Below are 25,613 nucleotides of genomic sequence, written 5' to 3'. Positions count from 1 at the left end.
ATGGACTGCTGGGTACTTGAAGACCAATTTAGCTCACTGGTTAGATGCAGAGTCCAAGGGTCAGCCCTGACCCTGAGCCTGCCTCTCACAATGAGTGTCTCTAACTGCTGAGGAGATGGACACACAGAGCCAAGGACTGCAGGAAAAACAGTCCAGTGGCCTCAGTCCTCCCACTCAAGTCAAGAGTAGAGTCCGCCTGCCATTCCTAGCTTTGCACCCATCAGGCGCTCCTGGCCTCCCTCTGTAGGAAGGCAGGAACAGGACAAGCCAACCAGAGGCTTCATGATGCAGTCTGATGGTAAATGGGACACAGCATACCAGCCATGGCAGGCTTCTGCATGTCTGCTGATCTTCCAAACTACCTCCAAGGCTGGCCTCAGAAAGCTAAGGCAAAGCCTTAGAAACCAGCTGTTAAATTGTATTGAAATTCAGTACCAGAAGCAGCTGTGCTCGAGACCCCTTATGCAGAGGTTCACAAACTCAGATGCTTCAAGAGGCAGGAACTATCATAAATAAGGGTTGTGGGCCTGCCTAGGGCAACAGGAAATGATGGGGCCCAACTTAACTGGGAAAAGATGCTCTCTCTAAGGGGGCAGTATCACTTAGCGTCAGCCGATGGTGGGCCTGCGTAGTCCGTGTTGCCAGATGGTACAGTTTTTTTTAAAGAGAAAGCAGAAGTCCAAATTTTTACATACAATGTTCTGATCATTAAATGTGGATGCTGAGTTGACATTAAAATAATAAGTGAAACATGGTGCAGGCTCACAAAAAGAAAAAGTGCACATCTATGGGCCACATTCTGACCCCAGGGCATGAGTTGGCCACCTCTGTGAAGGAGTTTGAATCCTGTGTTTTGGGATATTAACCCACCAATGCCTCCTACCCAGGAACTGGCAGAGAATAGTTCACAGTGTTCCTGCTTGTGAACACAGATACATGCGTATGAGCATACAGGTCTGCTTCAGGAATCTTCTGAAGAGTCAGTCCCTCTGAGGAGGCATTCATCTGTCTTCATTTGGCTTCATTTCCAGGCTGAGCCTCAGAGGAAAAGCTTCAGGGAAAAGTAGTCTTAAAAGTCAAGCCCTAGCCCTAGCCCTGGCTGGTGTGGCTCAGTGGATTGAGCGCCGGCCTGCGAACCAAAGGGTCACAGATTCGATTCCCACTTGGGGCACATGCCTGGGTTGTGGGCCAGGTCCCCTGTTGGGGTAACACCAGAGACAACCACACATTGCTGTTTCCCTCCCTCTCTTTCTCCCCCCCCTAAAAATAAATAAATAAAATATTAAAAACAAAAAAAAAAGTCAAGCCCTAAACATAAAACAAAAACAAAACAAAACTCAGGCTACCGGCCTGGCTGATAGATTGCTGAACTTTCCAACAAATATTTCCCACTTTATTTACATTTAATCTTTATAAATAATATTTGCAAAAGTGATAGGGTAGCATTTAAAATTTCTCACTACAATTTTAAAAGCAAACAAAATGCTCTTGTTTTCTCCAGAGCTTCAAGTGGGCACACGGCAGAAGGAACTCCTGGATATTGACAGTTCCTCTGTGATTCTTGAAGATGGAATAACCAAGCTTAACACCATTGGCCACTACGAGGTAAGGACAGGCTTAACACCCGACGACGCCTCCCTCAGCCCCAATCCTAACTGGATGAGGTCATCTCTGGTACCTTGTAAATTCTTTCAAAAAATTCCAAGACTCAGCCATTTTCTAGAATAGTGTGCAGATTGCTTTGCTCTGGGGCAGAAGTTTTCCTTGGTTGCTCACCTGTGGATTACTGTCTCTCACGGTCTACTGATTCCTCTAGGTTACCCTCTCCAAACACTTTGATTTTCATGTGAGCCGATTGCTCTCCGTCCTGCAGTTTGGGTGAGAAGTTTCACCATTACAGGATTCTCTGGTCTCTCAAAGCATGTTTCTCAGCAAAGCTCTAAAGGAATTGTCATTAGCTTGACGCTGAGTAAAGCCTGTAAGAGTCCTAAGGCTCCCCGCTCTCCAGTGTTCACGTTAGACCACTGACCTTTTCTGTAGGGCCCTTTTTTCTGAAGAGCTTCTGCATTTTCTGTTGGTGATATTCAGCACTACCTCCTTTCGCCCTTAACCCACATGCTGGGTGAGTGTCAATGTGGGCGAGGGAGACAGGTGGCCTCTCAAAGATCTGAGAAGTGTGCAGAGAATAAGAGAGAGGATGCAGGGAAGGTTCCTGAACACACTAGGATAATGGGAGTCATTCGGGAACATTATCCAAATCTTTGTTAAATACCTACTATGTGCTAACAGCGAGGAATGCTTACGAGAGGAACAGAGCCCAGGCCCTTGCCCTCACAGATCCTACAGCCCAGGGGAGCGGATGGAGAAGGGAAGAGGAGAAAAGTAATGAGGCAACACCTTATTGTGGAATAGTGCTGTGGCTCGGAGCATCTGGGAAGGCTTCCTGGAGGAAGCTATGACTAAGCCAAGACCTGAACTTAACCAGGCTGGAGTGGGGTGCCAGTACACCTAGCAGGGATGGAAGAACATGTGTATTCTTCCACGAAAATACTTTGCTCAAAAACTTGAGAGGGGTAGAGGTGACACTTGGATAATAACAGTCAATTTTATGGAGCTCTCACTCCGTGCCACGTGCTGACCTTAGCATTTCTCCTTATTTTGGCTCATTCTATCCTCTAGCAGTTCTGTGAGTTGATACTATTATTAGCCTACTTTATAGATGGGTACAGTAAGGCTCAAGGAGGTTTACTAACAGTCGGTGACAAAGTGAAGATTTTGACCCGGGTGGCTGGGCCTCAGGGCCTGTGGCTTCACCAGCACACGCAGCAGTTTCTCAAGGAGGAAGCCAGAGAAGTGGGGGTGGAGGGGAGAAGGGCAGGTGCAGATTATGCAGGCCTGGTCAGCTTCTTCAGGGGTTCAGATTTTAACCCGGGAATAGTGAGAAGCCATTGGGGAGTCTTAAGCAGGGGAGATTTGTGTTTCAGAAATGGCTGTGGTAGAGCACAGAGCAAACGCGGGAATGCTCATTAGGAGAATTTAGATGCTGCCATTAGGAGGATCTCAGGTGAGGGATGAAGCTGACCAGAAAGGACACAGGGGCTTGGAGATGGACAGAGGTGGTTGGATTCAGAAATGGGCAGGAGGTGGACATCACAAGCCGTGCGTGTTGGAGAGAGACTGGGTGAGGAACCGGGCAGGTGGCTCTTGGGGATGGCAGGGCAGGGGCATAGGTGCAGGTGCTCTTCCAGAGGGAGAAGACAGGAGGAGCAGCTTCCGAGCCACTTGGAGGGTCGGTGACACCTCCCGTCTTCGGGGCTGTCGAGTCCCAGGGAGATGTGTCTGCACCAGGAAGGCATTTGGCCCATTCCAGCCTCCCCCTCAGCCAGGAAGAAGCTGAGACTGTTCTTCAAGCACAGTTTCCTGGACAACAGCCAGGAGCAAAGACCACCTCATCCTTCAGCTTGGCTGAGTGGGTTTCTCACCCAGCTGAAACAGCTGCTGTGGGTGGCGGCTGGGTGGGTACTGCCTCTGCAGCCTTTGCTGGAGGCACCTCGAAGAGGAAGCTGTGGATTAACAACCTGTTCGTGTGCTCACCCTTGGTCAACTCAGACCTTCCATCTTGCCAGGAGCTGCTGTCCTTAGCTTTGGAGATTATAAAACCCTCCAGGGAACTTTCTGCAAGTGCAATAGTATTCCTGCTGGTGGGCCACACTGGGAGAAGCAGTGCTCTAGAGGGAATCTGGTAGAGAAGGACCTAGAGCCGGTGGAAAGGCGGAGAGAGGAGTTGGAGGTTCAGGTTGCAGACCCCAGCCGTTCCCTCTTCTGCGCCTCGTGTCTGGGTAGCCAACTGGTCACAGCAAGTTCAGAAGGAGCACAGCCCTCCCTCGGGGCTTTTGACTCCTGTGATTGCCGTGCTCAGCTGTGCGAGGAGAGCTGGGCACGCTGGTCGGCGTCTCAGTGTCCCCGGGCAACCCAGTGGCATGGGGCGGGCCCCGAAGGAAGGGGGCGTGGCCACCATCACCATTAAGGAACAACGGGACAAGCTTCTCCAGCAGGGAAAACGAGGATCCACCACAGCGTCTGCAAGGCAGGGGAAGACTGTCAGGAGAGAAAGAACATCAGTGTTCGCTAGAGACATCGGCTGTGCTAGACACCTATCTGCTTGGGGATGATAATGAAATTAATCCGGCCTGTAGTCACTTCCTGTCCAAATGATTTATTGGCCTCATACCCTAGCGTTACCACATGGTGGTAATAAATGACAAGACTAGGACACGAGGGCTTAAAGGATTCTCCTTATGTTTACAAAGCTAAGCTATAAGGCAAAAAAAAAAAAGAGAGCTTGAAGGAAATGGGGGTCATTGGGCCCTGTGAGTGCTATGCCTGGACCATCTCAAGTGCCCTGTTTTTGAAAGGCTGCTCAGAAAAAAAGTATACACCACCCTCAGCCACCTAAATCTATACTTGGTTTAGTAGCATCATTGCAGATTCAAAATTTGGAGTAATTTGACAGGGCTGGGCTGGAGCTTGCTGTTGCCCTTTGCTTAAAGAAAAATTTCTCCTGAGCACTTAACATTTCTCTCCAAAGAGACAAGATGCTAATTGTCACTTTTATTCATTTACTAAAGTGCCCTAGTCTGAGTCACTGTAAGTGCTTGAAAGCAAAGAACTGTATTTTATTTAAAAATCGGTCTAACTCAAGAGTTTTAAGTGATTCCGCATCATCTTCCTCCAATTAGTCCTAATTAGTCAGGTTTTAAAGTTAATCTTTAGTGACCAGCCAGTTCCTCCTACTATCTAAACACATATTGCACTGCTGGGGTACGAGCCTGTTTCTTGTCACCTTACTTTGTCCTTGGCAAATAGAGCGGAACTGGTCTCCTTTGAATGAGTTACTGTCTATACATGTGAACAGGTTTCTACAGGGCATCTGAGAGCACAGTAAAAATTAGAGCATCTCATGGGCCAGGTGCAGGCAGCCTCCAGAGCTCTGAACTGCTGGCAGTGCCCTGTCACAGGACAGCGCCCTTGCCAACCCTGGGCATTGGCACAGTCTGTTTCCATGATAACACAGCAGCTGGCGCCTAGCACTGGTCACATGCATGAGCCCAATTCACGTTCACAACCAGTTTCTATCTGATGAGCACAGAGGTGGGGGCGAATTTCTGCTCCAGTCTCATTCAGTCCTGTGCAGACAGTGGGGTAAAGCCGACATCTTTACAAACACATTAAGCCAGAGGCATCTTTCTCCCTATAATTAAGTCCTCCAGCATGCTTCTGTAACTGGATGTTGCAGCATGCGCGCTGACGGTTAAGGGGACTGCACTGTGTCCTGGAGCTGTGTGGATGTGTCGGGGTTGGGATGTGGTTTTTCAGGGTTCAGGCCTTTCTTCCCGTCACCTCCCTGACCCCTTGTGACTTTTTGCTGGCCAGAGCTATCACACACACATCCTACTGTGGTGTCAGGTGTAGGGCAGTTGTTGGGTCCAACAGGAAATGTTCTCTACAGATTGCACCTCATTCTGAGCTGTGAAGTTTTGAAGGGCATTTAACCATTGTGTCGTTGAAGAATGTTCCTTTTAATGGGTGACGTGGTCGCACTAACACCAAAGCTGTCACTCAAAGAACACTTTGAGCTCACAGGAATGTCCCAAAGGGCCTGCTGAGTACATACAGTAAGTGGTCCTTCCGGGTTGGTGTGCCATGTGTGACACTAGAATAAAGGCATTGCACTATCTCTAAAGATTTCTTACAGAATGAAGGACTTGAGATATTTAACAAATGCGCAGAGTGCTTGTATACTGAGCACTGTTCAAGGCGCTTTGACAGACAGTGACTCCTTCAGTCCTCTTTGTAGCCCACTGAGGTAGTTGCTCTCGTTACTCCCATTCTAAGGCACAGGGAGGCTAAGAAACTTGGCCGTGGTCACATAGCTCTTCTCACTGATGCCCCAAGGCCAGAAGCAGATGGAAAAGGCACCGCACCAGACACTATGGCTCTTCTCAGGGCCAGAGGGATACCCTTGCTCAGAACCGGGCTTGCGGCCTGTGCTCCCAGCCTCTGAGGCAGCCTGGCTGCAGAGCTGGGGCCGATTTAGGAGAAATTCTGGTAGTTACTTTCTCTGATGTCAAATTCAAAAGGGTAATGCTTCTTCAAATCTTATAATGACTCTCATGTCTGTAAGCTTATCAAAATGCTTCCTTATTTCTAATCCTACTCTAACATCATTCCTTGAAGTGATGCTAGTTACCTTCATCAGAAGAGAGGCCTCTTTCAGGCATCCAGGAGTTGGCAACCCCAGCCCAACAAGAGTACAGGGCGCGCTAAACTCCCCAACTTCACACTCACTGCTGGAGGCCTGACTGCCTCCCAGAGGATGGGCTCAGGGTTCTAGTCCGCAGGGAGTTTGCTGACTAGCCCAGGGCTAATTCCAAGTGCACAAGGAGGAAGCGTTTTCACTGTCTTCAAGAATCCTTTAGAGCTCAGGCCTGACTGTCAGGGACTGTGTGTGTGATTTGATGTGTCTGCTGAGAATGTTCTGATGAGCCTGACGCCCCCATCACTGAAGGACTGAGCAAGGTCATCCCTCTGGCCCTGAGAGAGAAAGATTCCTATTTCATCTGCCTCCAGCCTTGGGGCGTCAGCGTGAAGAGCTAAGAAGGAAGACAGGGTGAGTGGTGTTGACGCGTGTCTGCTGGGACAACACTAGTTGAATAGAATTGCTTTTACGTAATAACCGTTTTAGGAATGAGAGACAGCAGCAAGGGCTTCCACATGGTGATTTATATTGATTATTGTTTTTCCAGATTTTTTAAAGGAAAAAGTGTAATATTTCAGTCCATATTCATAATTAAATATAAGTAATTTTAATAACTTTTCATAAAACTTTTAGGCTGAAATTCCAGTTTTCCTTTTATGCTAAATTAATGAAATTATCAATATTTGACCATATTTATCTATAAAAAGGGCAGCTTCATAAAGTTAAATATAAGTTCAACCTTATAGTGCTAGAAAACCCATTTTCATGGCATCATCTTCAACTTACGCCATAAGATAGTACTTTAGCACCAAGAAATCTCACCTTCACTTGCGAATGGTTTGGAGGATACGTAGCTTCTGTTTATTTCAAGAGTTACTTTAAATTGTTGACGTGTGTCCATTTCTCCCAATTCTGACGGTGGGAAGGTGCCCGTTCATCTGCAGCATCCCGGCACGGGCCAGCCGTCACTGAAGGCGCGGCCTCGTGTCGCATTGAATCCTGGAGCTCTGTGAGACTGGAAGGGATTTAATTTGAAGTTGCCGTGTGGACCAGTTCTGCTCTGGGCTAGAGGAATATTCCTGCCTCGGATCCATCCAGTGACATTAATCTTTCTTTGATTTAATTTGGTTTTCATTCCTAAAGTAGGAGCCCAGAGAATGCTCCCTGCCTCACAAGAGCACAGGAGGATTAATGAGTCACTTTTAGGAACGCATTTGCAGCTCCTCAGATGCAACACACAGCATTATATTTTTAACACTTTGGATTCTGTGACACTTTTCAAAAAGGCGATTTTGTCCGTAACTTGGTAGAAACTGACTTGTGCAAAATACAAAATGAAACCTCCCTCCACCCAAATATCTGTAAATAAACTAGTTTTTCGCCTTTTACAATGAGGTTAAAGTATCACATAGGGGGCACATACCCCAGCCCTAAGTTGGAAATACACTCACACACATCCATGCTCAGAGACACACAACTCATCCGCTAATAAAATGCTTTTTACACTTGCTCTCGGGAGATAATTTCAGAGTAAAATCTCCCTGGTACCAGCTGCGCCTGCGCTCTCTCAGTGCCTGCACTCAGTGCCAGCTGTGGGTCCTTGCCAGTTCTGGAAGAGACATGTGAACTTCTGGCGGCGCTTCTCATCAGAGGGCCCATCCATGGTGTTTGTGATTACAGAGAAGGGTGCTCGCTTTGGGCAAAACAGAGCGCCTGACAGCAGCAGAGTATTGGCTCAACACTCAGTGGGATCCATTTGGGATTAATTCTTTGACAATTACCCAGAATGAATCACCAGCTTCCTTTTATAAAAAGATATTTATTGGCTTCAAAGCAGATCGTTTCCAGCTCTTCATGGGGAAGAATTTTGTGACTATGTTCAAACATTCTCATAAAACCCAGTGTTGGAAGATTGCTAAGGGGGAGCCCTCACACAGTTTTTAATTGCATCAAATATGGAGGAAAATTGAAAAATGAGCCAGAAAAACAATGAATGGCTCAAGGGGAAAGGAAAGGAGGTGTGGAAATAGCAGAGTCAAAGAGCTCAGAGTTCAGAACCTCATTCAAGACACTTTACAGAGGCCTGATGGCCCCAGCCAGCCCCTGCCTAGACTCCCTGCCCACAAGATGTCACGAACACCAGCAAGCAGTTGGAGGCCTGTGGCCTAAATTCAGCAGCTGGCTGGATACAGCTGGCCACACAGCTGCGCTCTGGGGCCTCGCCAGGGCTGGCTCCCGCGGTTTCTTCCTCTGGGTGCAACCTGTAGGAGATTAGGTCTTAATCCTTTGTACTTGCTGAGCATGTTCGTACATGCTGATAACCAACATGTAGCTGGCCAGAAGAGAAATACACTCTGAGTTTCTACTTTTTTCCAAACTGGGGAAGGCTAGGTCCAAATTAGTATTAGAAATCAGAGCAGCCTTAGAGCCTTAGGGTGGAGGGGGAGAGCACAGAATGAGGGTGAGGATTTCTGTACCCCTGATGTACCTCTTCTTTGTGGGGCAGAGCAGTTTGCTTCTCCTAGGGATGGAGGCCTGCCTCTGCATCTGAGCACCCAACTCCCCTGGGCAGGTTGAGGGGGTACACCAGCAGGCCTTCTTGCTCTGGGTTCCACAGTCCCAAAGGCCTCAGGTGAGAACTTCTTGTCTTTATCTCCAAAACGCATTTCAATAGTGTGTCAAGGTAGTAAAAGCATTTATTTGTCAACCTGTACATTTTAAGTCTGTGGCAATTTTTAACAGCTCTATTGAGATATTTATATACCATAAAAGATTACCTTTTAAAAACGTACAATTCAATGGTTTCTGGTATATTTACAGAGTCCTACAGTCATCACCACAATCTAATTTTAGAGCATTTTCATCACCTCAAGAAGAAACCTTGACCTCATTAGCAGTCACTCCTCATTCCTCTGACCCCTGCTTTAGGCAATTAGCGATCTACTTTCTGTCTGTAGAAATTTGCCTGTTCAGGACATTTTATATAAATGGGATTGCACCATCTGTGGTTTTTTGTGTTTGCCTTCTTTCACTTAGCACGTGTCAGTACTCCTTTCCTTTATTGTATGGCAATTCTTTTTTTTTCTTTTTTTTAAGTATATTTTGATTATATTGTTACAATAGTTCCAATTTTTTCCCCTTTGCTCCCCTCCGCCCAGTGTATGGCAATTCTTTGTAGTGTATTTATACAGTGGAATCGTCGTCGGCAGCCGTCCATCTCGAGAGACGATTGTGTAGCTTCTTAAGAGTCTATCTGCACCGCCGAGAATGGCTGTGCAGTCCGACTCGGGAGTGACACGGTATCTGTCTCCTCCCGTGTTGAATCGACATCTTGCGATGACGCTGGAGTGTCCTCTCCAGTGAAGCTGAAGCTACAGAGCCTGGGCAGGGTGATATGGAGGGTCTGCTGTTGCCCAAGCAGCAGACCCCCCCTCTCTTCGCAGCTGAAGGGTCCAAGGGAAAGACGGAGTCAATACAGCTTGGCTTCAGGTGCGCCGCAGGAGTTGCCGGTGTTGACTACAACGTCAAACCGCCTTAGGGACTCCGGCTCCGGATTTTCTGTCGGGGTTTACTCCCTTAGCCTTTCCCCTGAAGAGGTATGCCGCAAGGCAGCGGAGGTTTTTTAGAGTCAGAGTTTTCCTTCTCTGATGTGCCCTGACTGGAAGATCGAACCAGCGACACTTAGCTCGCAGGCCGACGCTCAATCCACTGAGCCAAACCAGCCAGGGGGTACAGTGGAATAATATGCAGTAATTAAAAAGGGACAAACTGCTGGTAGCTGCAACAACTTGGGTACACATCACAGACCTCAATATTGACCCTAGGAAGCTAGACACAAGAATAAATATTGAATGACTCCATTTATATGAAGTTCAAGAACAGATACAACTAATTAATAGCGATGGAAGTCTGAAAAGGAAGAAGTAGTTAGAGACTGGAAAGGGATCGTGGACGTACTTCTCAGGACCTTGAAATATAATTATCTTGATGTGGGTGATAGCTACACAGGTATGTACCTCAGTGAACTTTCATTGAGCTGCACACTTTATATTAGTGTATGTAAGTACTTTCCTGTAAGTTATAGTTAAATTAAATGTTTTAATTTAAAAATATATGCAATTTTCATGATTTTTGCAAGCTTCCTTTTGAAAATATAATACAGCCGCATAAAAGAGAACAAATCATAAGTGTGCTGCTGATGAGTTTTAACTCCTGTAACTGCCACTCAAGCCAGGAAATAGGACATTAGGGGCAATCAGAAGCCCACCGGCCCTCCTGACCACCAACCCCACTCTCTTCTCCACACCCCTGCCATCGTCCTTTTGACTTTTTTTAGCTTTACGTGAATAGAATCACACAGTATGCATTCCTCTATGTTGGGCTTCTTTTCTTTGGCTCAGCATCAGTGTGAGTTTCAATGTTTTATAACATTCTGTTTTATGAACATACCCCGAAGTATATACTCATTCTGTTGATGACATTTGAGTTGAGTTGTTTCCAGCTTTCAGCAATTACAAATAGTGCACCATCAGGATATGTACTGATTTCTGCCGGGCATAGACCTCCATGGGAAACGGCTCTGTCACAGGTAGACTCCCCCTTTTTGAAAACCTGTTTCCGCATTTATTGCTATAGCAGGAACCTTAGAAATGAGAGTGACCCAAGTGGCTCTTGACCTCTGGTAGACTGAGGGGTATCTTAGCACAGCTTTGTCTCCCTTTTCCAGGGGAACCCACCTCCCATTGGCCCCACGGCATCTTGGCCTCCCTGCATCTCACCCACCACCTTGTGTGTCTCCTTTGCAGGACCTGGAGTTCCTTGAGGACAGTGTCTGACTCATCATTATAGCTTCACCCTCCGGCACAGTGCCCAGAATACAGGAATTCTTGATAAATATTGATTTAATAAGTGAGATTGTAAAATCCAACCAGCCGTCTAATTCCTGGGTGAAGTAAAGAAATGCTGGAAATATTAAAAGCTCATATATTTTTTATCTTTGCTTTCAGATATCAAATGGATCCACTATAAAAGTCTTTAAGAAGATAGCAAATTTTACTTCAGGTAACCAACATAATGTTAACCTTTTGTTCTCACCCGGCCTTATAAAGTACTGCCTTTGCCCCTCTCAGAAAAGGTGAGGCTGGTTGTTGCCGGGCAGTTCTCTGGCAACAGAGCCGTTTCGGTCTGTTTCTAGTCCTGAGAGTGTGAGCCCTGCAAGGAGGACAGGTAACTGTAACCAGTGGTTAGCCTCTGACACCCAGCACGGAGGAAGTTCCTGCCTCTCACCAGCCCTAACCTCAGGCAGAATGCCAACTCCTCTGTAGCCTGGAGCTGAAGGAGCAGAGTCCTGCACTGTGGGGAAGCTCACAGATCATCACACAGCCCTGCAAGTGCTGAACAAACAAGATCCTCTGGTAGAAAGCCCAAATCTAGTGATAGCATTTGCCACATTGCCACAAAGTGGAGAAAAGACAAACTAAAGAGGGAGCTTGTATGGGGAAGTCATTAGGCCACTCTCTAAACTCTCTTTTGCCACCCTGATAGCCAAAAACACTGGGAAAGTGCCTTGAGAAATCCCTGGGTCCAGTTTTGTTTCCAGAGAAATTATACCCCAGGCAACACAAGCAGTCCTCAGCCCTCAGAAAGGCTCTGGGCCCCACGGACTCCGCCCTCTCTCTCACATGGCTGGAGGTGGGGCTTTCTGATTCCTGGATTCAGTACTAGAAGGAGCGCTACCACCTGGTCAGTACAAACAGGGAACACAGGGCTCCCAGTGAAATAGGACAGTTTGGTAGGTTGTAGGACACTGTTGGGGGACACCCCCCACACTGTTCATCATTACATCAGCCTGGAGTGACAGAAGCCATCCTGCACAGGGTGGCTGTCATTCTGGCATAGGGGATTGGTATATTTGTGTTATAAAGAGGGGAGAGCTGTGTTTTAGGCTTCAAAGACTGAGCCTTTGGCAGGGCTTGTTATTTCGGGACCGTGTGTTTGGATCTCTTCATTGGACCCCCGGACAGTCAACACCCCTGCTTCTGCCCAGTCTGAGAGCCATTATTTTGATCACTCTTCTGCTAACCCTCAACCTGCCGTCTTCCCCCCCACACCCCCAGCCCCAGTGAAAAACTCAGCCCTGGCTGAACCCAACAACTAGCCTTTCCTGAGCCTACAGCCAAGAGGAGAAAGGCACACAGTAGCTCAGCGGGAGTCACTCTGAATTCATGGTGCCCAATCTGACCAGGGCCCTCTACGCAGCCTGCCCCCACTCTTTCTGTAGGCCTCTACCCTGTCTCCTGAAAGCCCGACCTGTGCAGCTCTCCTGACCGTCAGCAGATGATTTTGCCCTGTACTTCATGGAGAAAACAAATCAGAACTCCCTCAATATCCAGGACCAAACCTACCACCCACGTGCGCCTGCCCAATTCCCTCTCCTCACTTCCCCTGCCATCCAAGGTCCATCTCTCACCTGGGCTTTGTATCCCACCATCTGTTATGACCTTCCAGGCATTTTTACACCACGAATAATCTCTCCTGTGCTTTCTTCTCCTCCCCAGCATTTCAAGGTGTTTTAGACTCTCTCACCATCAAAACAAAAAGCTAGTCCCTCTGTTCCGTCCATTCATCACTCCCTTTTCCGCCATGGCTCTTTTGAGACTGCCCTCTCCCTGCTGTTCACCCACTTGCTCCGTGAGCTCTGCCTATTCACCCTTCTTTCCGATCTGAGACAGGGTCCGGTTCCTTCTCACCTTATGACCTTTGCACCTGTTCCCCCCTTCCTCCATTTGCCTGGCTAACTCTATCCATTCTCTTAGGTTCAGCTTCAACGTCCTTTCCTCAGGGAAACCTCCCAGACGAGGTCAGCCCCATGTTAGATGTTTTCTTGGCACATCATTCTTCTTCACAATCCTTATCACAATTGCAATTAAATAACTGTGTAATTAGTGGTCTGAAATTCTCATTGACTAGGATATAATTCCATTAGGGCAGGAACGAGGTCTGTCTTGTTCACTGTGGGATGCCTTGTGTGCTTGATAATGGTCAGTAAGGGATCTTTGAGCCAGTTTTCACACTTCCAGGGTCAGGGAACCTGCTTCCCACTCCAGTCTCTGGCCCAATCTTTACACTGTTCTTAAGATCTTACGACACAGCAGGGGGGAAATGTAGCTAGCAAGAGCTAAAGTAGAAGAGCTCAAGTCACCTTTTAGTGGCTTGAAACAGAGCGTCTCATGAGAAGGCCAATTGGCCTGCGGTTCTGTTTTTAATGGGCTGTTTTCTCTCCCTCTTCCTGGCGCTCAGACGTGGAATACTCCGACGACCACTGCCATTTGGTGAGTTCAGCCTCCCTGTGCTCACTGCTGAATTGGGTGCCTTCTGCAGTGCGAACGGTCTCCTTGGGTAATGCTTCTGCTCTGGCTTCCTTTAGATTTTACCAGATTCGGAAGCATTCCAAGATGTGCAAGGAAAGAGACATCGAGGGAAGCACAAGTTCAAAGTGAAAGAAATGTATCTGACAAAGCTGCTGTCGACCAAGGTACACTTGCCGTCCTGGGCGTGCTTTTCTGGCTGCCTCGGGGGTCTGTGATGTGTTTGACTTAATTTCCACTGAAGTGTGAAAATGCTACAAATCTCTTGTACCTTATAGCAAAGCAAAATGAAACTTTACCCCCTTCTCATTTTTTCCCTTCTTTTTTATAAAATGCAAAGATAACAGCACTTTACAAATTTCTACTGTAACATCTCCAATCAGGGATTTAATATTGTTCCCAGTCCCTTTAGCCACCATTTCGCTATTTTTTAGGTTGACAGCATAATTACTCCTTTTTGTTTATTATGGATGAGCAATAAAAATCCCTCTTTGAATTGCAAATAAAACAAAGAGGGGGAGGTCAGTGACTACAAACCTCACTGATTTTTTCTTTTTCATTTTAAAGTTAAGGATTCTGTTCACATATAGGTGTTACTTGTGAAAGTCAGTGGAATACCAAATTGGGAGCAGATTTTACTTTATCTGGCTTCCAGTGGGATTAACAGAAGTCTGCGATGCTCCTCCCACCCCCACCCCCACCCCCCTGCAAGGACTAGCGATAGAAATACTATTAACTACACCTGGCCCCAGTCTCCGAATGGGCTGATGGGCTTCCAGTAGAGCAGAATGCCTGCATGGAGTTTAGATTTGTTTCGTGGCTAGAGGACAGAGCCTCTTGATTTTCTCGTCTGTCCCACAGAGTTCTGCCTATTTGGTTTTTATAAAACTCAAATGCTTTGGCAAGTACACAACAAAACCCTATGATAGAAATATGTGCAACAGGGAAAATTCTGGGAATGGAGCAACATCATTTGAGTGTTTCAGGCTGCACATAATTAGCACAAGTCAAACATCCGTGGCTGCTGGTTTATGTATACAGCCCCACCCTGGCATTTCATCTGCAACAATTTTCACGGGTAGCATTGCTGTTGACTAAACAATGTTGTGTTATCAGCAAGAAGCTCTGAACCAAATCTAAACCTGGGCCTGGATTTTCAGGAGCACTGTCCCACACTGTGAGTGCTGGCCTCGCTGAGCAATTGTATATATTTTTTCTTCAGCTTGTTTTTCTCTGTTTTGCACAACACTGTCTCTGAACTTGGATTTCATTTCCCATCGTGTTTTCAAAACCACTGCCCTATTTGTGTTAATGTCCCAAGTCTGATGTTCTGTATCTTTCAGGTGGCAATTCACTCTGTGCTTGAAAAACTTTTTAGAAGCATTTGGAGTTTACCCAACAGCAGAGCCCCATTTGCTATAAAGTACTTTTTTGACTTTTTGGATGCCCAGGCTGAAAACAAAAAAATCACAGATCCTGATGTCGTACATATTTGGAAAACAAACAGGTGAGAACAAGCGTGAGGTGATTAGTGCCTGTGTTTGAGAATCTGGGGCAGAATCTTAACTAAAAGGAGGGCATGGATAGTTATGGAAGGTTCGTTCATCCCCGTAACAGAACCTTGTGCCTGGGTAAGCTATCACGTCAAAGCAGTTTCTTGCTGTTACTATTTTAAACAAGAAACAAAGCCATTCTTATGCAGAGCATCCTGTTCTTCAGGATAAAATAAACTGTTCTCTTTAATGGATGAAAAAGAGTTTGTTTGGAATGTTAAAACAAGTTTAGCTTGACCAGCAACAGAAGAGAAATTAATATTTTATGATTTTATCCTACAGTTTTCTATTAGAGAAGACTCTTATTTATCCTTCAGAGAATTAATCATTTTTGCAATTTCCAAGCTGTCTATATTCAGTCCAATTTTGTGTAGAAATTTCTGCATTTGGTCAAATGCAATACTCAAATACCATGAGAATTAGCCAAAGGATTGTGCTTCATTTCGTATTTTTAACATGTTACCTTAAGCTAGGGCAAGGCAAGGCATGCAAATTTATTTTAAATTTCTCCACTGTAGGGAAGCATAGCTCATTACCTCTTTTTGAAATATCATTCTTTGCGCATGAGCTGAATAGGACTCAGAGTTACGATGTAATTACTAGAACTCCTCAGTGCAGGCTCAAGCCCTGCCAAGCATTAAGGTTAGCCAGACCATTTAAAATAAGGATTAAAAGCTGAAGTTCCAGGTTCTAGGTCTGATCTTCTCCCATTTAATCCGAGTCTACCCCACTCCACCCTGGCTCTCTCCCTTCCTGCATTCCAGGCCCTACTGCTCCCACACCAAGGTGATGGCATCTGAGCAGGGCCAGTCTCAAAACAGTAGGGCTGTTGAGAGGCCCAGCACCCATATGAAAGAGGTAATTAGCTAGGTCAGAGCCGTGAAGTGGATAGTGAAAGAACTTTGAATGTTCTGCAAGTTCATAGTCAAATATTTATTTGAACACCTACTATGTGCCGATTATTAGGTGCTGGAGATATAGAAATGAACCAAACACAAAAATTCATGTCTCACAGAGCTTGCAGCTAATAGGTGGAGACAGACAATCAAATTGTGGTATATTAGAAGGTGCAGTGGACAAAGTGGGAAAGGGGGACAGAGAATGACAGGACAGGGTGGCCAGAAACCCCACAGAGATGGATGACATGCAAGCCAGGTCTTTAAAGAAGAGCGAAGGCATAAACCATGGGACTACCTGGGGCAAGACCGTTTCAGGGAGACGGCCAACAAAAGCAACAGTCTTGTGGTGCAAGCTTGATTGACGTGCACAGAGAACAGTGAGGGGGCCAGTGGAGTCAGAATGAGTCAGGCGAAGAGTAGGGGGTGAGGGTCCAGGCCCTGATCATGCAGCAGTTTTATTGGGAGGGGGATGGAGAGCCAGGTTTGAGCAGAGGAGACATGCTCTGATTATAAGTTAGGATTGCTAGTAGTTCTGAGAGAATTAGCAGTCTGTCAGGAGCTGGGACAAGATGGTGACTTAGGCCAGGGTATAGCACTTAGCATGAGAAGAGGTCAAGTTCTCAAGATTTGCTGAGCTGCTCTCATTGGTAATCATCATCTAATATAGCCTAGAACTATCTGGGAACGTTTGTGTCTTGACAATGGCCATCTTCAGACTTCTCCTCCCGCCCTCCTTCCCAGTGGCTCTGCAGTTTAACCCGTCCTTGTTCTGTGTGGTGCTGCCATCTGTTGCTCCATACGTTTGTCAAAGTAGACTGACATACTTAAGGGCAGACACACCATTTACGAACTGATAAACAGAGCATCTGCATCCTTGGAGTGGCTATATCTGAAAAGACATTTCTGTCTCTTGGAACAGCCTTCCTCTTCGCTTCTGGGTAAACATCCTCAAGAACCCTCAGTTTGTCTTTGACATTAAGAAGACGCCGCACATAGACGGCTGTTTATCGGTGATTGCCCAGGCCTTCATGGATGCATTTTCTCTCACGGAGCAGCAACTCGGGAAGGTAAGGCCCAGCGTTAGTGCTTCTTGTAAATATTCAAATAATAAAAACTGGTTGAAATAAGACCAGCTAAAAAGATATAGTCAGTGATGTCACTGAAAATTTGCTTTTTTTAAAAAATCTGTCTCATTTCTTTCTAGTTTAATCTGTTTTTTTTTTTTTTAGTGAAAACCAAAAGTTGATTATACCAACCCTTTTTGCAGAACTCTTTACCACAAAGTATAAAACATTCTGTAGACACTAATAAACTATAATTCAAAGTCTAAAACAACTGAAATTGGCCTAAATTAATTCCATCTGAATATACCAAAAAAGAAGTTACTTGAATATAACAAATCGTTCTGACGGAAGAAAACCTTACCCAAGATTTCAACCACCACCAGTTTGTCAGTTTATAATCAAACATCAATATTGTTTTTACTATGGTTTTCTTTGCCGAGCAAAAGCAATACGAAAGCAAAGAAAGAAAAATGCAGAGTAAACTTTGAAAGAGGTGTTTTTTGTTCTATTCAAGCACTCCAAAGTATGCTAAATTGAGCAGTATCTGTACCTAATGGATTTCAGAAAATCTTTCAAAGCTGAGCAGTGGCTCTGAGGTAGGAGGATTTGGGGACTGCCTGGAATGAAGTGTGAGTGATGCTTAATAGGTGCTTCAGAGTCCTAGTCTTAATCTAACCTCATCATCCCCCCACTTCTGCAAGATAAACCTGTTTTTACTTTTGTCTTCCTAACTTGGCCTAGTCCCTCAAGGTAGAATCTTCGACTTCTCCCTCAGGAAGAGGTTCCTTCTGCCAACCTCTATCCCCAATTGGTTACTACTCACTTTGGTGTCTACAATGTCTGTCCCTTTCTTCTCGTCCCTCTGCTCTATCCCTTCATCCCCTCTTGGAGTAACTGCCTCCAAGCTGGTGGCCTTGCCTCTGCTGTCCGTCTCCTCTCCCCAAATTCTCCTTTCCAGTGTCTCGGGTTCTCTCTGCAAAACACAAATCTAATCTTGTCAGTTGCCTGCTTTACAAAATTGTAAATGCCTTCCACTGTCTACCCGGGCCCTTCCTGAGTGGGCCTCAAGTTTATTTTCTGGCCTCATCATTTTCTTGCACATTCCACACCCCTTCTATACTACAGCTTTTTCTTTTCCGTTTGCCATGAACTTGTTTTCACATCCCTTTGCTCATCTTTTTCCTGTCTCATAACACATCTAAAAAGTCGTACTCATTCATTCACTCACAAACATTTCATCCTTTCACCATGGTTTCTTAATGCATACCAGAAACTGTAGGAGACTCAGATCAGCCTAAATATACCGACTCTGTGAATTCTGCCCTTATGTAGTTCCCACAGACTTTCTTCATTTGAGCAATAAATTTCTTTTTAGCACACAACACACTGAAAGACATTTCAATGCTTGCTTATTCTAAGTAAAAATTGGCTTGGTTTGCTGATTACTATGTTCTTGGTATATTTCAATCCTCACAAGAACCACAGAGTGGTTAATATTATCTTCATTTTATAGATGAGGAAGTTGTCGTTCTGAGAGGTTACAAGTCTTGCCTAATAACACACAAAATTATGATCCCTGATATTTCCAATTCTACAGTCCTCTTCTTTACTCTCCACCCTGCCATTAATTACTGGTCTCATAGTAAGCACTGTGTAAATTTGTCTTCCCAACTAGAGTATAAGCTTCTGAAGAGCAGGTACCAGTCTCACTCCCTTTTTCCACTCAATGCCTGCCCATGGTGCCTGCCTAAAGAATCATTAATGAATGATTGCATGATTTTTGCATTCTACTTAAACTTGACAAGTGAAAAAAACCTTAGTCTAGGCATCTTTCACAATGATTCATCGAGCCATTGATATGACCATTCAAGCCATTGATATATTTTGTTTTTTAAAGTATATTTTATTGATTATGCTATTGGTTGTTCCAATTTTTCCCCTTTGCTCCCCTCTGCCCAGTACCCTCCTTCCCTCAGGCAGTCCTGTTAGTTTATGTCCATGGGTTGTGCATACAAGTTCTTTGGCCTCTCCATTTCCTATACTATTCTTAACATCCCCTATTATGCTTAACCCCCTACCAATTATGCTTCTTAACCCCTGCACCTTTTCCCCCATTCTCCCCCTTCCCCTTGCCGGCTGATTACCCTCCACACGATCTCCACATCCATGATTCTGCTTCTGTTCTAGTTGTTTGCTTAGTTTTTTTTTTTTTTTAGATTCAGTTGTTGATAGTTTTGAGTTTGTTGTCATTTTAATGTTCATAGTTTTGATTATCTTCTTTTTCTTAAATAAGTCCCTTTAACATTTCATATAAGGACTTGGTGATGATGAATTCCTTCAGCTTTATCTTGTCTGGGATGCACTTTATCTGCCCTTCCATTCTAAATGATAGCTTTGCTGAATGTAGTAATCTTGGTTGTAGGTCCTTGCTTTTCATAACATTGAATACTTCTTGCCAGTCCCTTCTTGCCTGCAGTTTCTTTTGAGAAATCAGCTGATAGTCTTATGTGAACTCCTTCATAGGTAACTCTCCAGTTTTCTCTTGCTGCTTTTAAGATTCTCTCTTTATCTTGAACCTTTGGCATTTTAATTATGATGTGTCTTGGTGTGGGCCTCTTTGGGTCTAGCTTGTTTGGGACTCTCTGTGCTTCCTGGTCTTGTATGTCTGTTTCCTTTGCCAAATTAGGGAAGTTTTCTTTCATTATTTTTTCAGACAAGTTTTCAATTTCTTGCTCTTCCTCTTCTCCTTCTGGCACCCCTATGATTTGAAGGTTGACATGTTTGGAGATGTCCCCGAGTCATCTTATCCTCTCTTTTTCTTTGAATTCTTGTTCCTTCATTCTGTTCTAGTCAAATGTTTATTTCTTCCTTATGTTCCAAATTGTTGATTTGAACCCTGGCTTTCTTCCCTCCACAGTTGGTTCCCTGTAGAGTTTTCTTTATTTCACTTAGTGTAGCTTTCATTTCTTCCCTTATGTATTTGCCGTACTCAATGAGTTCTCCAAGCATCCTTATCACCAGCATTTTGAACTCTTCATTTGATAGGTCGGCCTTGCTGTTTTTAGTTCTTTTTCTGGGATTTTGTTTTCTTTCATTTGGGCCATATTTCTTTGTATCCTCAATTTGGAGCCTCCCTGCTTGTTTCTATGTATTAGGTAGGACTGCTCTGATTTGCTGTTTTAGTGCACCTGTTAAGTTGTATGGGGCAGATCCTTATTTGACAGTGCAGGGCAACTGCTTCACCACTTTGTGGCTCTGTATGTGGGAGAGGGGTTGGAGAGGGGATGATGCCACTGCCTGGCTGCTGGAGGCTTGCTCAGTGCTTGTCCTGTTTCCAGTCACTTCATCCCCTTCCCATATACAACTGGCACCCTTCTGGCTGTTGCCCTGGTGGTGATTCCCAGGGTGGGTGGTTTTGCATATGTTCTAGGACCGTGCAGGTCCTTTAAACTGACTCTCCTGAGACACTGGCAGTTTCGTTTACTGCCCCAACCTCCACTGGTTTTTACAGCCGGAAGTTATGGGGTTTATCTTCCTGGCACTGAAACCCTGGGCTCTGGCGGTCTGGCTTGGGCTGGGATTGCTTGCTCCCAAGGTATCCCTCCCAATTTTTTGTTTGTTTGTTTCTAGAGAGATGGGAAAGGAGGAAGAAAGAGAGAAACATCAATGTGTGCTGCCTCTTGCATGCCCCAACTAGGGACCTGGTCCACAACCCAGGCATGTGCCCTGACCAGGAATCGAACCGGACACCCTTCGGTTCGCAGGCTGGCACTCAATCCATTGAGCCACACCAGAAAGGGCTCCCTCTCAGTTTTTACCCACCACACGAGAATGTGGGACCACCTGTTCTGCTGACCACCGCCACTGCCTCATCACCGCCACACTGAGTCCTCTCTACCCCTGTTCCCCAGCTCCACCCTTCCTGCCCAACTATATAAATACGGCTTCTTTAAATCCTTCATTGTCAGACTTCCATACAGTTAGAGTTTCTGGCAGTTCTGGGTATTTTTTGTTTTGAGGTTAGTTGTGATCCTTCTTATGGTTGTGAAAGGAGGCAAAGCTTGTCTATCAACAGCTCCATCTTGACTGGAAATCTACTGATGATACAGTTTAAACAGTACTGGGATGTTAGCCCTATTATTAACTCATCTCTCTCTCCTGAGTAGAATTTTTAAAACTTTTGTGAAAAATAATGACTTCTAAAATAAAATCACTTAAAAAATATTATCAGTTAAAATTACATAAAAACATTCAAACTGCCAGAGAACTTTTGCAAAATCAGTATCAGATCCACCTATGCTAATGACCATGTGCTTCCCTGAGGGCAATGGAAGGTCTTTATAATCTCTTAAACAGGACAAGCAGAAAAATATGCCACTGCCAATTACTTACCACTTTCATGGTTATTTAAAGGGCTCATTCAGATCTACAATCAAATCTTTTATAAATGCCGAAATTCACTGGTGGGTGATGATGAGAGCAAATGTTTTAATTCAGGCTTTTTACAGCTATTAGTAATGAAATATGATTGAAATAAGTTCCATTGTTACAGTAACTCGAATAATGGAAAATAATAATTTTAGCTCTTTTATGAGAGGAAGACAGAATATATTAGCATTTAATCTGCCTAAGAAGAACAGTGACTCACCAGAAGTATCTGGAAAGCACTCAGTCATTCAGTCAACATTATGAAGGCCTACAGCATGAAGAAGCCTCCTTACCAAGAGGAAATAATAGTGGTGGAGGCTTAGCTACCTTCTTACTGTTGTAAATTCCCATGGTTCTTTTACTCTTTTGGTGGTGGTTGCTATTTGTCTTCCTCTCTCTCTCCCTTTTTTAGGAAGCACCAACTAATAAACTTCTCTATGCCAAGGATATCCCAACCTACAAAGAGGAAGTAAAATCTTACTACAAAGCAATCAGGGATTTGCCTCCATTGTCATCTTCAGAAATGGAAGAATTCTTAACTCAGGAATCTAAGGTATTGTTGGAAAGTAGGAATAAAATGGTTCCTTTTTTTTTTTTTTTTTAAGATGTTTCAGAATCTCTCAACAAGTCTTCCTTTTTTTTTTAAAGAAACATGAAAATGAATTTAATGAAGAAGTGGCCTTGACAGAAATCTACAAATACATCGTAAAATATTTTGATGAGGTAAGATTTAAAATGGCATTTTAAAAAGTTGATATGAATCAGTCACCAGGATTGGTTATAAATCATTTTGTAGGTCTCAAGACAACTCTGGCATCCCAAATGACTAGAAGGGAGGCCAGGGTGCCTGTCGGCACCAAGCCAGACCCTGCAATTGGCTGCTGCCCCTCTTATAGTTTTATGATGCCCACACTTTTGGACCAGCCTGAATTTACATTTGAGTTAATGGGGCCTACAGCCACATTGACTCGCTGACTTTGATGAGCAGTAGTGGTATTAAATGGGGCCAGCTTATGCTTGATTGTAATCTGCTAAAATGAAAGCTAAGCTTGTTAAATCACCTAGATTCTGTATTCAATAGTTACATGAAAGTATGACATTTTTCTAACTTAAGCAACTATTTCAATAAACCAACCATTCTCCTTAATGATTAAATCTCCTTAATCTGGATTTTATTCTTTGGGAATTCACACAGACACAGTCATCAGATGCGTTGTTTCCAAATATATGTTAATTCCCCCTTCCCTGATTCCCCCCCACTCAGTCATGCTGGGACAGGCTATCCATGTCAATGGTGAGAATAGCTCACCAATTCCATTTGCTACTTGAAGATCAAGTGAAGAGCTAAGGTAGGGTAGAGGCAATGAGTTCCTTAAACATGATAAGCATCCCTCTTTCCAGGGGTCAGAAGGGAAGCACTGGGGAAGGGAGGGGAGGGGGAGGGGAGGGGAGGGAAATAGGCACCTCTGACCAGGATGCCCCTGTGCCTGCTGCATTTAAGAAGAAATACTTGCCTGCATGTTGGCTGCCCGGAAATGCTTGCTGTGCTTGGAATGGCTGTGACATAATGCATAGAACAGGGCCTTGGAGGTATGGCCCCATATTTGTAAGCAAACAGTTGGTATTTCTTGTGAGCTTCTATTTGAAGCCGAAAGTGTTGTTGATCCTGTGATAATGACTTAGCAAAACAACTTGCAAAGTGAGTATGTAAATGATCAAAGAAAATGATGGCATCTGCTCCATACAGATTTTACCACTCACAGCATCAGGAATGCAAAAAAAAAAAAAAAAAAAAAAAGGAATTGTAATGTTAAAACCACAATATCTAAAATAATTGTTCTAATTGTCAACAGATTCTAAATAAACTAGAAAGAGAACGAGGGCTGGAAGAAGCTCAGAAACAACTCTTGTATGTAAAAGTCTTATTTGATGAAAAGAAGAAATGCAAGTGGATGTAAGCACTCTGGGGCCTGGCTTAATCTGGCAAAGTTCTTCAGACGACCTGGGAGCAAAATGGCTGCTTGAGCTACCTGTGTCGTTCATTTTTAAAGTTTGCACATAGGTTCCACTCTGAGCACTGTCTATGAGAGACCAAGGCACACGCACAGCTTTTAGAAAGCATACCAACTATTGTGCCAGTGTGTATACTGTGGGAACCTTTTTGTAAATAAGAGTCAAAGTGGTTGTTGCAAACAGCCTCGTTTACAGAGAATACAGGGCCAGTAAGCAAGTGTCAGTATTGTAACTACAGTCTCCACTTAAGCACAATGATATAAGTGGTTTTGTTTGAAAACTACAGTTATGTAGCACTTGTGACTACACTGCACCTCTGCAGAAAAGGGGCACTGCCAGTGATAAAACAAAATGTGAGATGAGTCATTTGGAAACAAGGTGGTGTTAGGGCAACCTCGAGGATTTGCAGCATCGAAACTTTCCCCAGTAGTTCTTGGAAAAGTCGACCAGAATTTGGTAGTGTGTACACTTAGCATCTGTGAGTGTGTATATGTGTTTTTAAACCAAAAACTAACAGTGTTGCAACATTGTTGAAGGGCTCGTGTTTTTCAGTGGTCCCCTACTGCGCTCCGTCACTCACCTCCATTTCACTAACAAGCTCTAAAGCAAGGAGAGCGTGTAGGCTGTTTAAATGCAACAGCATTTTATCCAGACACTTTGTCTTAGGGTATGCTCCTTTCTTTGATTTTATTTTTTCAAACTAAATGTATTTGATAGTGGACATGTTGGATGTTTAAAAATATCATTAGTTTATTTGTCTAAAAACTTGAATCAGATCTGTGGAAGAGGAACTCACTCCCCTAACCGTACATTTCTATACTACAGTCTCCTTGCTTTAGAGTTCTGGTGAATCCTGTGGTTATAAATACTTGTGTGTGATTTTTAAAAAAAAGAGAAAAAAAAGATACATTTTACATTTCACGAAATTGCTGTTCACAATGGAGTATTATATATGAGTATATATATATATATATATATTTGAGGCCAAAGGCCTGGAAAATTAGTATAAAACTTGGTATCTTAGTCTTACTATGTACTTTCTGAAAGTATTCCTCACGAGAGAAAGAATTAAAAATATCCATCTTATTCATGCCTTTCTTTTGAAAGAATTTCTTATCCAGTTACACTGTAGTCTTTTTATTGCTGATTTTTTTATTCCTGAAATTTTGCTGCTCATGACCAATTTTAATACCACTGTGTTTCCTTCTAATAAATCAGAAGTAACAAGTTGTAATTGGCAACTCTCAAACTTTCCCTGTGGCACCTTTTACCTTTGGTGCTCCAAATCCCAGCTTGAGGAAAGAAACTTTTTCAGGTAGCAAATAAAACATTGATCACACATTCCTTAAAATAACTTACCAACACTGTATGGGATAGCAGGAGTTGAATGTGAATTTAAAGGCAATTTATTTTGCTTCTCAATATCTGGTTAGATGTGAGAGGTGACACCTCTGCAAAGTGGTCAGAGAAAATAAGCAGTTAAGCCCTGACAGGCACCTTCCCAATCCCATCGCTTTTGATCATTGTCTGTCCAATGGACACACCTCAAAAATACTACCAAATAGGTTACTTATAAGTATAGGGGTGAGAGGTCTGGCCCCCACCCAAGGCTGCTGCAGTCTTGAGGTGAAGGTAGTTGGAAGAGAACTAAGTAGGAGAGTTGAGAGCCAACGGTAGGAGAGTTGCCCAAAAGACTTCCCCTTCTTTAGGGTACAGAAATGCTAAGCAAACTCAAAGAGCTACAGCTTTATCTGAGCATTTAGTAAAAGCTCCATGAGGGTGTCCCCCGTCCAGCTCTCTGGCACATGAGTCCTGTGTGGAGACTTACCTGCTCTTCCAGGGACTGTGCTGCTAGGAACTTTGGGCAAGTCACTTACCTCTTTGTGCCTCAATTTCTGTATATTTCTATCCTACCTCATTGAGGTGGTGTGAAGATTCACTAATATATGTAGCGTGTTTGTCAATCCTCCAGTGAAAAGCACTATCTAGATCACATTTTGGATCCCATTAGTCTAACACAGTAAATGGCC

General features: G+C 44.3%; 1 protein-coding gene across 1 annotated transcript in view; it reads left to right on the top strand.

Moving 5' to 3' along the window:
• Window positions 1-25,155, top strand: part of PLXNC1 (plexin C1) — a 151,299-nt gene extending 126,144 nt beyond the window's left edge. Inside the window, exons 23-31 of the mRNA XM_090273873.1 lie at window positions 1,502-1,605; window positions 11,266-11,320; window positions 13,559-13,590; window positions 13,686-13,793; window positions 14,970-15,133; window positions 16,998-17,145; window positions 21,983-22,123; window positions 22,219-22,293; window positions 23,424-25,155. Coding sequence (XP_090129999.1) covers window positions 1,502-1,605; window positions 11,266-11,320; window positions 13,559-13,590; window positions 13,686-13,793; window positions 14,970-15,133; window positions 16,998-17,145; window positions 21,983-22,123; window positions 22,219-22,293; window positions 23,424-23,528 — 932 coding nt within the window. The 3' untranslated portion in view covers window positions 23,529-25,155. The remainder of the gene's footprint in view (window positions 1-1,501; window positions 1,606-11,265; window positions 11,321-13,558; window positions 13,591-13,685; window positions 13,794-14,969; window positions 15,134-16,997; window positions 17,146-21,982; window positions 22,124-22,218; window positions 22,294-23,423) is intronic.
• The last annotated feature ends 458 nt before the right edge of the window (window positions 25,156-25,613 follow it).

This window comes from Furipterus horrens, unplaced genomic scaffold (genome assembly GCF_987537825.1).
Source record: "Furipterus horrens unplaced genomic scaffold, mFurHor1.1.pri manual_scaffold_4, whole genome shotgun sequence".
In the NCBI taxonomy this organism is placed as follows: Eukaryota; Metazoa; Chordata; class Mammalia; order Chiroptera; family Furipteridae; genus Furipterus; species Furipterus horrens.
The sequence above is the reverse complement of the archived record's forward strand: the minus strand, read 5'-3'. Positions and strand labels throughout refer to the sequence as shown.